The sequence below is a fragment of the Castanea sativa genome, chromosome 11 (genome assembly GCF_040712315.1).
Source record: "Castanea sativa cultivar Marrone di Chiusa Pesio chromosome 11, ASM4071231v1".
Classification (NCBI taxonomy): Eukaryota; Viridiplantae; Streptophyta; class Magnoliopsida; order Fagales; family Fagaceae; genus Castanea; species Castanea sativa.
The window spans coordinates 48,582,832-48,597,219 of NC_134023.1; the positions used below are offsets into that span (position 1 = coordinate 48,582,832).

Genomic DNA, 14,388 nt, shown 5'->3' on the forward strand with positions numbered 1-14,388 from the left:
AGTCTCGAATTTCGTACCTATAAGTAAAGCTATTAATTTGATATGACAAGCCAAATGCAAGTAGTTGAATAAAAATAGAATGCTATTTTTCCTCTCTCTATATTTCTGTTGTACCTCAGCTAAAAATCCTTAAAAATCAGAAAAACAACACTGAAACAACACTGAACTAAAAATCCTTTCTTTCCTAATTTGTACTGGGTCTCCACTCTCCAACTCAATCAAAATTTGAAAAAGCAAAAAAGAAACTAAAACAAAAGCAAAGCAAACGCTTGGGGACCGGTGTGAGAATAGAATGAGGGAAAATTTCTTAGCATTCAAGAGGGAAAATTTGAAAAGGATTTACCTTGGTACAAATACTGTGGAATAAACCGAATCAGAGAAAGACTGAATTTTGAAGAGACTGGTGTGAGAATAGAATGAGGAGAGTATCCGTTAGAGTGAGAATCAAAGAGAGAGAGTCGAGTGAGAGAAACTGAGTGGTAGTGAGAGTAACTGAGATTTTAGGTTTTAAGTGGTGAAAAACGTGTTTCTGAAAGGGGGGTTTAAAAACGATGATTAGATATCGAGTTTTAGAAACTTGATTTTGTATACATTATCGTGTACTAAAAACTCAATTTTTAGTTGAATACGAGTTTTAGAAACTCGATTTTGCAAGAATACACATGAAAAAATTTGTCCACGTCAGTAAATGAAAAACCCCATAATCGAGTACTAAAAACTCGATTTTTGTTTCAATCTCGAGTTTTAGAAACTCGAGTTGTTAGTTTCCCAATTTCTTCCAAAACCAGCCAACTAACGAAATCTTTAGCACACTAATGTTATTTGGAAAGAGTGTTCCAGCTCTCAGTGACAATTCACAATCCACATAATCATATTCATTAATAAATAATAATAATAATAAATAAATCTAGCTCGTCACCACCACTTTCCCCACCCAGCAGACCATCCTCAACAAAGCTCAGCCTCACTCAACTCCCAGGTAATGAAGCAAAATTCCGGCACTTTCAAGTCATGGCCGCCATTCTCAATTCTCAAAGTCGATCATTGACACTATTAAGAAAGCAATTCTTCAACTCTAACTCTCAGCCTCATTCAACTCCCAGGTAACTTTCTCTTCTCTTTCTCTATTTTCTCACTAACCAACACACACCACTTTACACTTCTATACGTATCTTTTTCTTAACTAATTTTCAAAACCCAGGTGGTATTCCTTTCAAAACACCAATACCCACAATGAGGACAATGATAACAACAACAACAAAGAACCAAACCACCCCAGTGTTAAACTCAAACCCAAAAAGAAAAAGGCAAAAGCCATGGCTAGGCTCATCAACTCCAACCCTTGGTCAAATGACCTTGAAACCTCACTCTCTGACTCGCTATCCAAAACCACTGTGCTCCAAGTTCTCCGCCTCATCACAACCCCATCCAAAGCCTTTCAATTCTTCAAGTGGGTACAGCAAATGGGTTTCTCTCACACTGCCCAATCATACTTCATGATGTTAGAAATCTTGGGTCGCCATAGAAATCTCAATGTAGCAAGGAATTTCCTGTTTTCCATTGATAAACGGTCTAATGGGGCGGTTAAGCTCGAGGACAGGTTCTTCAATAGCTTAATTAGGAACTATGGTCGAGCCGGGTTGTTCCAAGAGTCTATAAAGCTGTTTTCAACAATGAAGTCGTTAGGGGTTTCGCCTTCGGTTGTTTCATTCAATAGTCTTTTGTCAATTTTGCTTAAACGGGGTCGGACTAATATGGCGAAGAGTGTGTATGATGAAATGCTTAGTACATATGGCGTTACGCCGGATACGTATACTTTCAATATTTTGATTAGAGGCTTTTGTATGAACTCAATGGTTGATGAAGGGTTTCAGTTTTTTAAGGAAATGTCGCGTTTTAAATGTGAACCGGATGTTGTTACGTATAATACGCTTGTTGATGGGCTGTGTAGGGTGGGGAAGATTAGTATCGCGCATAATGTGGTGAAGGGTATGAGGAAGAGAAGTGTGGATTTGAATCCTAATGTTGTTACTTATACGACTTTGATTAGAGGGTACTGTATGAAACAAGAGATCGATGGGGCTTTGGTCGTTCTTGAAGAGATGAGCAGTGAAGGGCTTAAACCTAATGTTGTTACTTATAATACTCTAATTAAGGGGCTCTGTGAGGCAGGGAAGCTGGATAAGATAAAAGAGATTTTGGAGGGAATGAAGGGAGTTGGAGGATTTACTCCCGATACATGTACATTCAATACATTAATTCATGCTCATTGCAGTGCCGGAAATTTGGATGAAGCATTGAAAATGTTTGATAAGATGTCTGAGTTGCAGGTTCAACCAGATTCAGCTACATATAGTGTTATAATACGTAGCTTGTGTCAGATTGGGGATTATGGTAGGGCAGAGGAGTTGTTTGATGAGCTATCAAAGAAGGAAATCCTGTTTAGTGCCGTTGGTTGTAAGCCTCTTGTGGCTGCATATAACCCTATGTTTGAATATCTGTGTGGAAATGGGAAAACTAAAAAGGCTGAGAGAGTGTTTCGGCAGCTAATGAAAAGGGGAACACAAGACCCTCCATCATACAAAACCTTAATCATGGGGCACAGTAGGGAAGGTACATATGAAGCTGGATATGAACTCTTAGTCTGGATGTTAAGAAGAGATTTTGTGCCCGATGTTGAGATCTATGAATCTTTGATTGATGGTTTCATGCAGAAGAGACAGCCTCTTCTTGCCCAGCAGACACTTGAGAAGATGCTGAAAAGCTCTCATGTCCCAAAAACATCTACATTCCATTCTATACTTACAGAACTTCTAGAGATGGATTGTGCCCATGAATCTGCTAGTTTTATAATGTTGATGTTAGAGAGAAAAATCAGGCAAAATATAAACCTTTCAACAAAATGTATAAGGTTACTTTTTGGTAGAGGGCTGCGAGATAAAGCATTTCAGATTGTTGGCTTGATTTATGAGAACGGATACTCAGTTAAAATGGAAGAATTGGTTGGTTTCCTTAGCCAGAATAGAAAACTGTTAGAGGCACATGAAATGTTGCTATTTGCCTTGGATAAGGATCAAAGTGTTGACACAGATATGTGCAATACAGTGATTTTGGGCCTTTGTAATAAGAATAAACTTTCAGAAGCATTTGGTTTGTACTATGAAATGGTGGAGAAAGGAGTAAATCAAAATTTGACCTGCCTATATGATTTGAAAACTGCCCTAGATACTGGGGGAAGATCACGTGAAGCTGAGTTTGTATCTAAGAGGATTCCAGAACAGGGGCATTTAGACAGACCTGCTCCAAAGTCTAGCTCTGAGAAGTCAAGACCTCAAATTGTAAGTCCTGTGTGTGCATGTGTTTTATATTTATTTCTCTTCTTTTTTTTTTTTCATTTGTCCTGTAAGATTAGTGTTGGTTAAAGTTATTATAGATTTGCTGGCTTGGGAGTGCATTCATACAGCATTAAAAGCATAAAAGTTGCTGCTCTGAAGGATTATTTAAAATTATTTAGTTTATTTTGCAGGTTGGAAACCTAGAAGAGCACCAGAGTAGGGCAGGAAGCCTTGCATAAAATGTCAGCTTCAAACATCAGGACTCCGTAATTAGCTCATTGTTGATGGTGAAAGACTGTGGAGAGAGCTCAAGCTCAATGTTTGAGTGCATTACTCCTTTTGGATAATTTTTTCCGTTGAAGTGATTTGGTAATTTGCTTTGTTTTTTCATTGAAACTATACATAGTACATGCTTGATTTTTTATTCTTTTATAAAACTTCAGCCCATTTGTTGCCTTGCAGAGGGGCATGCTGAATAGAGTCTGGATATGATTTTCATAAGCGTATGACTTTGGCTGTTACATCACTGTATAATTGAAGGCACAAAATTCCCCTCATCACTATTCCTATTCGCATTTTGAAACACTGCTTCTCAAGGGTGTTATTTTCAGCCTCTCAAAAATTCTGGTAATGAGTTCCTGGGACCAGCATAAACTTTGTACAATTTTGTTTTTTTGCTGCACTTTATTATGGATAACTTTATTTGATTCATTTCCCCTCTTGCTGAAACATACAAAATGTGAAATTAGACTATATGTTTCATAGTTTAAGTGAATGACTCAGATCTATGCTTTTTTTTCAGCTTTTGAATGGGATTCTCACATTTATAAGTGGATATTGTTTTCAAGTCATGGTCACACTGCATACTTTTCAATCCATTCTCCCAGCCTTTTCTTTTTGGTCTTTGTATATGGGAAAGCCCTTTAAATTATGATGGTAAAACTAATTATCAAAAAATAATTCTGACGGTAACACTTCGAATTTTAATTTTAATTGATTTTGTGAGAACATAAGGATATCTCCCCTCTACTATGGGTCAATATCCCCAGAATACAAATTCAATTGAGAGGCAATCATCTCTAGTTTCTCCTGAGGGCATGGTCCCCCGAGAAAAAATGTATATCAGTCAATTTTGTTGGCTGGGCAGCCTTTTCCTCTGTTGTTCCTTCTAATATTAGGGAAAAAAATAATCAAACAATTGGAAGCACTTCCTTTATAGACTGAACTAGTGGTGGTTCTGTGCCAAGTATGATCAACTGTCCTTCCTTTATAGACTGAACTACCATAACTCCACTCAACATGAGAGAAAAGGGAGTAACAGTGCTCAATCTGGGAAGGAAAAGCTAAATAAACCTTATTCAAATACTAGTTAGCCAAGGAAAATTAGTGATTCCACTATAAGAGAAAAGACCTGAATATTATGTGCAAAAAGGAGCCCCTACTTTGTTGCAAAAGGCCACTCCTCTAAGAGCTGTCCTTATGCTAAAACCACGTAAAATTTTCCTCCTGTAATTATGATGTAGTGAAGTCAAGTAAATTGACCTTTTCTGATCTTATAATGCTATCAGATTTATCAAGTTGACCCCCCCCCCCCCCATCTTTCATTATCCCCCGTGGTAACAGTTCAAGAAACAAAGCAAGGTCGACCGCAAAACTGACTCTATGGTCATTAATGCTATTTTATTTCATACAAGTACATTCTATATAGTAATTTTATGATTATTTTTTTGGTTGTAACAAATTCATCTTGCCAGTAAAGTTCAATAAATCTAAGAAAATTATGATTTCAGAGGGGAGCAAAGGTAAATTTGATTGGTTTATCAGGTTATTTATTGATTGTCACAATTTAATGCCTGATGTTAATGGAGTCAACCTGTCAAGTGCTTTACATATAGGGTAGTTATACCACCGCACGCCCTTGATGCGATGGTCACTTCACATATAAGTGCTTGTGGGGAGTGGGGGGCAAGAGCCGGACTTCAAGTCTCCAAGAGGGAGATTCACACACATATACACTTATGTTAGGCTAGAGTAGAATTTCTATCTTGTATTATATATATATATATGGGGTAGTTACGATTCAAAAAAGAGAGTTCAGGGAAGGTATGTGTAAAGGGTATTAATCTAGAGGAGATGTCTGTATTTCTATATGATTTTTATATTTATAGACAAATTAGTTCATACATTCATGACCACAACATTTTATCTCCTAAATGGTTTCATTAAAAGCTCCAATCCATGTAACATGATTTGAGGCCTTGTATGGAGTATGTCTGTTGGTCTCTTCTATGAATGCCTAGTTATATGAGGCATAGAATTTTTCTTGTATGCAATAAAATTTAGAAAATATATGTTAGTCTATCTCTTACATACACCTAACCGCCCATGCTCACTCACAAACGCACAACTTGATCTAATTTCTACCTCTCATGTTTGCAGACTGCAGGTATCAATCCAAATCCATCTCGTGGCTGGCATTTGGAGATTTGAATTGCATTGTTTTCGTCGCAGTTATGGAAGAAAAAATTAATATTATTGTTACCTCTACCAGTATAATACAATAAAATTTTTATCCACTTACCAGTTGTAGTCTACATTCTCATGTACGGGTGGTTCTGTTGTATGTTTTCCTGTTTTTGCTCTTGGTGAAAAATGTGCACTTTGTGCTATATAATCTCAAGAATTACATTATATATATATATATATATATATAGACACACACATATATCCTTTCTTTGCTACTTCGTTTCCCTTTTCCAGTCTATTAATGGAATTTTAGATTAAAAATTAAGGGAAAAGTGAACCAATTATGTCTCTAGGTGTTGTAATCAAGCTAAGGTGAATCAAATAGGTCTGAGGCAGATGGCACTGAAATGTTTTTAATCTGGTTTTTTTGTTGAATATTCCCAGTTGCTAGGTTTGTTGTGCCACCATGCTTCTTTGAGTGGTTCACTGTCGTGATGAGGAAATTTCCTCGGTAACACATTCTCCATAACTTGAGCACATCCTAGACATTGAAGTTTGACAATGCATGCTTTCCCTGGTTAGGAATTAGGATCACAAGAAATTGTTATTCTTGACAAATTGGCACTATAATGACTTGTTAATGTTATTGCGAAGCAGGCCTTTGGTTGCAAATAAGTGACAACTTGAGAAGAATAGGTGTTTATTCTAATAGTCATCAAATAGGTTACTGCTATTCACTATTCACCACTTTGGTTTGGGGCTATATATTTTTGGGTTATGGGTCGATTGTAACTGCCACAATTAATTGTTTTGAAGATTTCTAAAGTCGGAAAAATTGGATGAAAATTGAAAATTCATTTTTAGTCTTTCATACGAAGCAGCACAATTGAATGGTAAGTTAGAATTGGGACAAGGACTTAAACCAAGAAAGAAAAAGATAGTCACCTTAATAAATATTCACACTCCCAACCCATGAACCCAAAAAGATAACCAAACCTAATAAAGTAATCATTTCCTCTCTTTTCATGCTATTCTCTCTTGGTACCAACTTCCCTCCAAGAACACGCCCAACCTCCCCATTTTTTTTTTTTTTTTTTATGAACACCAATCTCCCCATTATATATGACTGACAAGTCTCCGTAAGTTCTTATCAAACACAAAATATTTATCTTCTTGCCACAACTACTAAAAAGATGTCAAGAACTAATGGCAATGGCACCCCAAACCACTATTCTGCACAAACTAGACGAATTCCCACACCAGGAAAGGCAACAGTCCTTGCACTAGGCAAGGCCTTTCCTAGCCAACTCGTTCCTCAAGAATGCTTGGTTGAGGGCTACATTCGTGACACAAAATGTGTAGACTCGTCCGTTAAGGAGAAATTGGAGCGCCTGTGTAAGCAAATATCTTGTTACTGACAATTTGTGCTTGGAACCTTTTTAGATCAAATTCAATTTGTTGCTTTCTAAATTGTCCTTGTTTAGTTTTGGTTAAATTATACATTTGGTACTCAACTTTTGACCTTTGTTTCAAAATTGTCTTTACAGTTTACACTCTAAAATGTTTCATTTTTGTTCATCTATTTTCAAAATTATTTCAAAGTGGTCTTTATCATCACCTATGTTGTACCAAGTGTACAAAGCTCTCACTTTTGTGATATTTGGGAGAGGTTATGGTGAGCAATCTTACTCTCAATTTATTGGAGAAACTGATTCTCAAACTCGAATCTGTAACTTGTTGTTTTTGGTGAAAGGCACTTGCCTCCCACTTTGTTATCACTAATATGACAAACAAAATGTTTCATGCCTCGTCATAGGCTCTACATTATCAAAGTGACTTTGGTTTCATGAATTCTATTTGTAACCTTAGCATTTTTCAACTGTTGGATGACAATAAAAGCTTTTTTGGAACATGTTAAAGTATAAGGATGATCTTGAAACAAAGACCAAAGGTTGATGACCAAATATGCCATTTAACCTTAATTTTATCGTTTTTACATAGAATCAAATGTTTTTAATGAATACATCTTCACAGTTTTTTTTTTTTTTTGTCAATTCTCTTTTGGGAAATATAACCTTTGTTGTATCAACAGCCATGGGAAGTCTTTCTACACATTGATTCCCTGGACTCACCATGCGTCTCTTTTGCTAGGCAAAACTACCACTGTGAAGACAAGATACACAGTGATGTCCAAAGAGATCCTAGACAAATACCCTGAACTGGCTACTGAGGGCTCACCAACAATCAAGCAAAGGCTTGAAATCGCAAACCCGGCAGTGGTGGAAATGGCCATGGAAGCCAGCCTTGCTTGCATCAAGGAATGGGGAAGGCCAGCACAAGACATCACTCACATAGTCTATGTTTCTTCAAGTGAAATACGCTTACCGGGTGGTGATCTTTACCTTGCTAGTCAGCTTGGCCTAAGGACTGATGTTAGCCGCGTCATGCTATATTTTCTAGGTTGTTATGGTGGTGTCACTGGCCTTAGAGTTGCCAAGGACATAGCTGAAAACAATCCAGGAAGCAGGGTTTTATTAACCACTTCTGAGACTACTATACTTGGTTTTCGCCCACCTAACAAGGACCGCCCTTATGATCTTGTAGGGGCTGCACTTTTTGGTGATGGAGCTGCAGCTGTGATTATTGGAACTGACCCTTTAACAGGTCAAGAGTCTCCTTTCATGGAGCTAAACTACGCTGTCCAACAATTCTTGCCAGATACACATAATGTGATTGATGGTAGGCTCTCTGAAGAGGGTATAAACTTTAAGCTTGGAAGAGACCTACCCCAAAAGATTGAGGATAACATTGAGAGGTTTTGCAAGAAGCTTATGGCAAAGGGTGATATAAAAGAGTTCAATGACTTGTTTTGGGCTGTTCATCCTGGTGGACCAGCAATTCTTAATAGGCTTGAGAACACACTGAAATTAAGAAGTGAGAAGCTAGAGTGTAGTAGAAGGGCATTGATGGATTACGGGAATGTTAGTAGCAACACCATTTTCTATGTTATGGAGTACATGAGAGAGGAGTTGAAGATACAAGGGGAAGAATGGGGGCTTGCCTTAGCATTTGGACCTGGCATTACTTTCGAAGGCATACTCATCCGTAGCCTGTAATCACATCTTGGATACAATTTCTTGGTTTAATCTTTAACTACTTATGAATTATCTTCTGCGGAGGAATGTTATGTTGCATTTGAAATTAGTAATATCTAAAGAATTGGGAATTAAGAATATTAAACTATCTAACTTTGATGTATGTCTTGAAATTATGGAAGTGTCAGTATGACCAATTACATAATTATAACATCTGTACTGCAATTTGATGTTTTGTTTCACCTATAATTTCTTGGTCTACGTGATTTCATGATTATTCATTCTTCAGGGGGAGAACAACATTTGCAAAAGGTTTTTAATTTGCTCAACAAAAACTTACAAGATTATGATCAAATTACATGGTTGATAACAGCACATTGTGTGTTGCATATACTACAGGGTACAACCAAAAAATAATAATACAATTTTGTGGATTATCAACTAAAAAAAAAAAAACACGACTTTGTGAGTAAGTGCAAAATTGAATTTTATCAGATGATGACAGTAACTTAGTTAAATAAAATCTCCCCATTTCTTAACTATTGAAGTTGAGTCATAGAGCCCCTAGGAGCGTGGTTCGTTGGTAGAAGTCATGGACTAGCACCACATGATGCTTGCAAGAGCGTGCTGGTTCAAGTCACACGCTTCAGAAGGAAAATGCTGTGATGTGATGTGGATAACTCCAATATACTCAGGGGTGCCTCACACCCTATTGAATTCGGGCTTAAGTGGACACAGTGACACAAGACCTATTTTTTGTTCATAATAAAAATAAAAAATAAGATAAAAAAAGATAAGAAGTTGACTCATGGAGTTTATTTTGATGGTTTCCTACGTGTAAATGACACAATTATTCAAGCATTGACACGTATATGTCGTGTCCTATTTTAAGAATACAACAAATTCATCCAGTTCTAATGGTTAAATGCAGACACGTCTACATTGATCCTTGTGTTTTGAACACATGTTCCAATTCGACTACGGTCATGTTCCTATAGGATTATAGGTAGGGGTGTGCATTAGTTGACCAGTGAGTTTTTTCAAATAAAACCAACCATGGTAGGTTAAAAAAAAAAACTCAATCCTATCACAAGAGTCCAATCCAACCCATATGGATCAAGTTGGATTAGATTGGACAATTTTTTTTTTAGTTAGTATTATTAATATTAAATTAAGAATTAGAACTGCATCATCATAAATAAGAGCAAATTTATAAATAAATCATATTAAGATTACAATCCCCAAATAAAAACTAAAGCACAACAGACAATACCAACAAAAAAAAAAAAGAATTACAATCCAAACTCATATCAAGATTATAATCCCCAAATACAAACTAAAGCACAATACCAACAAAAACAATATTACAATCTAAATTCAGTTCAATTCTAACTCATGGTTTTAAAATTGGGCCAGTCCGACCGGTTGAACCAAGAACCGGCCACCAGTTTGGTTCAAAAAAACCCCGATAACCGAGCAAAATCATGTTAAATTGAGAACCAGAGGTAAATCCAGTTTTGCACGCGGTCCGGTTTTTAAAACCATATTCTAATTAACAAAACATATCTAGTCCCAACCCAAAAAAAAAAAAAAACACATGGTGGAGACTGAAGATTCTATCAATAATATTTCTGGCACCAAAGAGCCTTGCCTGCACAATGAACATGCCCTTGTTCATTTCACCAAGGATCGATGACATTAACCCTGTTTTGAACACAATTTTTGCTATTTGGGCTGGTTGCTCGTGGACATAGACCTCATTTGATGCAGTCTCCGTATGTACTAATAACAAGAAAGACGATCTCCAATCATAAGAACAATTGTTTTTTTGTTAATGATAATATTTAAAGACCATTACTGTGATACTGTCTCTTCTCATGAAGAACAATTTAGCTTAAGTGGTGATGAAACGTTAAGTACATATCTCCATTATCAAATATATGCCAGCAATTGAAGTGACATTTTCTTAGCATCAAGAAACAATATTTTTATTTAAAAAATCAATTGTCTATAAATAAATAAAAAATTACTAATTAAAAGAGAGAGAGAGAGAGAGTTCAAAGTAGCAATTTTAATAATTGATACATAAAATTAAATATTTTTGTGTAATGTGAACCAAGTAGTACCCCATAAAGAAGATGATTTCTTTCTCAGTCAAAATAGAACAAAGTTTCTCTCCAAACTAGTTTAGAGAGAAACCCTACAAACTCCTTATATATCTCTATATCGAGTGTGAATTTTGAAAATCTAACCATTGGATTACATGTTTTTTTTTAATCCTTTATGCTTACAAAATTTTCAAGAAGATCAAAAATCAATTGTTATGTAATAAAAAAAAATGTTAAATTTCAAGTTTTCATGATCTAAAATTGTGTATAAAAAATAAGTTTATTGATCGAACAATAAATAATATTTGATTTGAATAAAATTTGATACACTTGTTAAGAGTATAAAGAACATGAAATTTAACAGTTCAATTTTCAAAATTCACAAAAAAAAAAAAAGATATATGAGAAGTTTGAAGAGTTTCTCTACAAACTAGTTCTTTCTGATTTTGAGTAATAGGGACCTTTCATCCACTGGCATTCAAGGGCGGCTCAACCATTGGGCAATTGTTTAAGGCCTCCAAATGAAAGAAGGTCCCTCTAAAATAAAATATATTATATCTATTTGCCTTATAGTATTGCACAAAAATAATAATAAAAAAGTAATGCCTCTCACTTAGGAAAAAAAAAAAAAAAAGACATCTTTTATTGGCCAATAGAATTTTTTGTTTATTTGTCTTACGATGTAAAAATTTTAATTAAAGCCCAAAATTTTAATAAATATAAATTATTACAAAAATTTTATACTCTTTCCAAATGTTCAAAATTTTATTAATATGTTTCACTATGTTTGTGTAGTTTAAAAGTGTAAAAATTTTAATCTTTCAAAAATTTTACTCTTTATTTCTCTCTCTCTCTCTCTATCAAAATTAAAATTAAAACTAATAGTTTTCGAGACAAATTCATTATTGAAATATGTTGTTTAATAACTAAAGTCAAACATTGCCAAAAGAGATAGCAACTGTAAGGACACAATCTGAGCTTCTAACCCACAGTCAGAAGGGAAAGTGCTTGAAAGGCCTTTTTACAATAAATTTATAGAGAGGGGGCTTGAAATCTAGACTTTAAATGTGGTTTAAACAACAAAAAGATGGGCTTTGGGCCCAATGGCACAAATAGGGAGTTATTTATAAGAATATGAATGAAAATTCCTCCTCGGACACAATCCGATGATAGTTTATAATTCTGCTTCTCAAGATAGATTACAATTGTGAACAGTCAGATTTATCATATACTATTCTTTCTTTTCTCTCCAAAGAAAGCCCCCCCTTCTTCCAAAGGTCCCTTCTCTTATTTATACTTTCTCTTCCTCCCCTTTTCATCCTCAACCTCATGGTTATAACGCTGGTTTAAATACTTGTCCCATCCATTTTCCCTGAAGTCTTCTGGAGATAGGGACCAAGTTCCAAACCTCATACTCAGGTCTCATTTCTCCATTAGTGCAGCCAGCATATCAGTTGCAGAGTCTTTAATGCGGGGGCGGTAGTACCAGCTTTATCTTAGATATTCCACCGCACTTTCTATTACCCTCCACGTGTACCGTGTCTTCCTGAAACTATAAAAATTTCTATAACATAGCCTAGGGATATTAAACCTTCCCTTCTATTACCTCGGCTTCATTATCCGAGGACACAGTCTTCCTCAGACATATTTATTCAGACACTATCGTTTTTTTACCTAGTATTTTCTTTATGAGATACATTCACACACCCTTAGATCATTTGATGTCCTCGGATTAGGCTTTTAGCCCAAAAGATATCCTTGGGCCACCCTTCATAAATTACTGGGCCCAATGTCCCTACAGTAACCATCTAAAATATGATATTTATTCTGGTAATGATTATTTCGATATTTTTAGAATTACAAGTTTTAAAATACGTTTATAAATATATGAAAATAGTTCATGTATTGCTTATAATATTAAGTAATAATATATTTTACATTTGCATAGCCCCAAAATGTATAGACTAGGCCTATTTTTGTGGACCCTGAATTTGAGCGAGATTTGAAAAGAATCTATTTGAAATTGAATTGAGGTATTCACTAGAAACAACACTGTTAAAAATTTACAAATTTTTAAAAAAATTATTTTTATTTAAAATACTCTACACATATTTAAAAAAATTCATAGAAATATGACCATATTTTGAATGAAAGGCATTTAACATGCCAATAACATAATTATATTTAATTAATTTAGCATGATCATAGTGGTAATAATACGATGAAACCAATTCAATTGAGCTAATGTGTTAAGAAAAACAAATATCACCTTAATGGCTTTTAGAGTTCAACGACTACTGCTATTGGGATATTGGAAGAAACTAATAACTTTTTTATAAAATTTCTCACTTTAAATTGTCCTATTAGGCCACAAAATGTGTTGATACGGCCTTGCCGACATTGTTGGTTTTCATTCCTTTGCATATGGGTTTAAGCTTGACCGAGTGCTCTGACTGACAATAACTAGCCCTTTTTTCTCTTATCCCTATGTTTTCGTCATCCATACACATTGTTTCGTTGAATTAGTGAAAATCAAAAAGTATATCACCCATACACATTGTTTAGTTGAATTATTGAAAATCAAAAAGTATGTGAAGTTGCAAGATTTCTGCAAATACCTATTATTTCTCCCGAAGGAGGTAATTGATAGAATTATATATTCAATATAAGTTAGCTTATGGGACATATGCCTTGAAAATTGGGTGTGCTACATTCTGGTTATTCGAGTGTAGCAACAATCTCAAGTGCTTCCATAGCAACAAATACTAGAAAACAATTATTTCGCTACACAGTCTTAGGAATCATTGTAATTCTTATATTTCTCACAAACTTAAAAAAAAATTAAATAACATAAAAACTAGCATTTTAGTATATGTTTGAAAGTCATTGTCATTTCCTTTATACCTCAATAAAAGTTCAATAAATTAAAAAACACAATAATTTCACAATATTTTTTACAATTGCTAAGATAACATGCTGTGATTATTCTATAGTAAAAGTGATATCAACCAATTGTGAAAAAAAATATTATAAAACTTATTTAATCTATAGCATTATTTTAAAAATTAGATTGAACCATCTAGTCAACCGAGAACCAAATTCTAAACCAGTCTAGTGAAAACCGACCCAATTCCAATTTTTAAAACCATGCTCTATGGTTTTTTTTTTTTTTAATGAAACTCTATATTATATTGTTGAGAAAAGTTAATCATGAACCCAATCTTCTCAACAAATAAAAAATCATGATGTTATCAAAAAAAAAAAAATCATGAACCCAAGGGTCGGCCCACGAAACAAAATCAACCGTTATTAACTATTTAACCAAAACTGGGCTTTAGGCCCAAGAGACGAATATCACCGTTTGGATTTTGACGAATATCAAAG

The 14,388-nt window shown here is 34.9% G+C and overlaps 1 protein-coding gene across 1 annotated transcript; it reads left to right on the forward strand.

The window, feature by feature from the left end:
- Positions 1-943: 943 nt before the first annotated feature.
- On the forward strand, positions 944-9,030 carry LOC142616628 (pentatricopeptide repeat-containing protein At1g02060, chloroplastic-like). Its single transcript, XM_075789441.1, has 5 exons — positions 944-1,103; positions 1,202-3,338; positions 5,775-5,781; positions 6,936-7,196; positions 7,953-9,030. The coding sequence occupies exons 1-5, from the start codon at positions 1,012-1,014 to the stop codon at positions 8,915-8,917; spliced, it is 3,462 nt and encodes a 1,153-aa protein (XP_075645556.1). The 5' UTR covers positions 944-1,011; the 3' UTR covers positions 8,918-9,030.
- Positions 9,031-14,388: the final 5,358 nt, after the last annotated feature.

Coding starts and splice junctions, on each gene's coding strand:
- LOC142616628 (XM_075789441.1), top strand. CDS start 1,012: ATGGCCGCCATTCTCAATTCTCAAAGTCGATCATTGACACTATTAAGA. Junction 1,104..1,201: donor CAGCCTCATTCAACTCCCAG/GTAACTTTCTCT, acceptor TTCAAAACCCAG/GTGGTATTCCTTTCAAAACA. Junction 7,197..7,952: donor GGAGAAATTGGAGCGCCTGT/GTAAGCAAATAT, acceptor CTCTTTTGCTAG/GCAAAACTACCACTGTGAAG.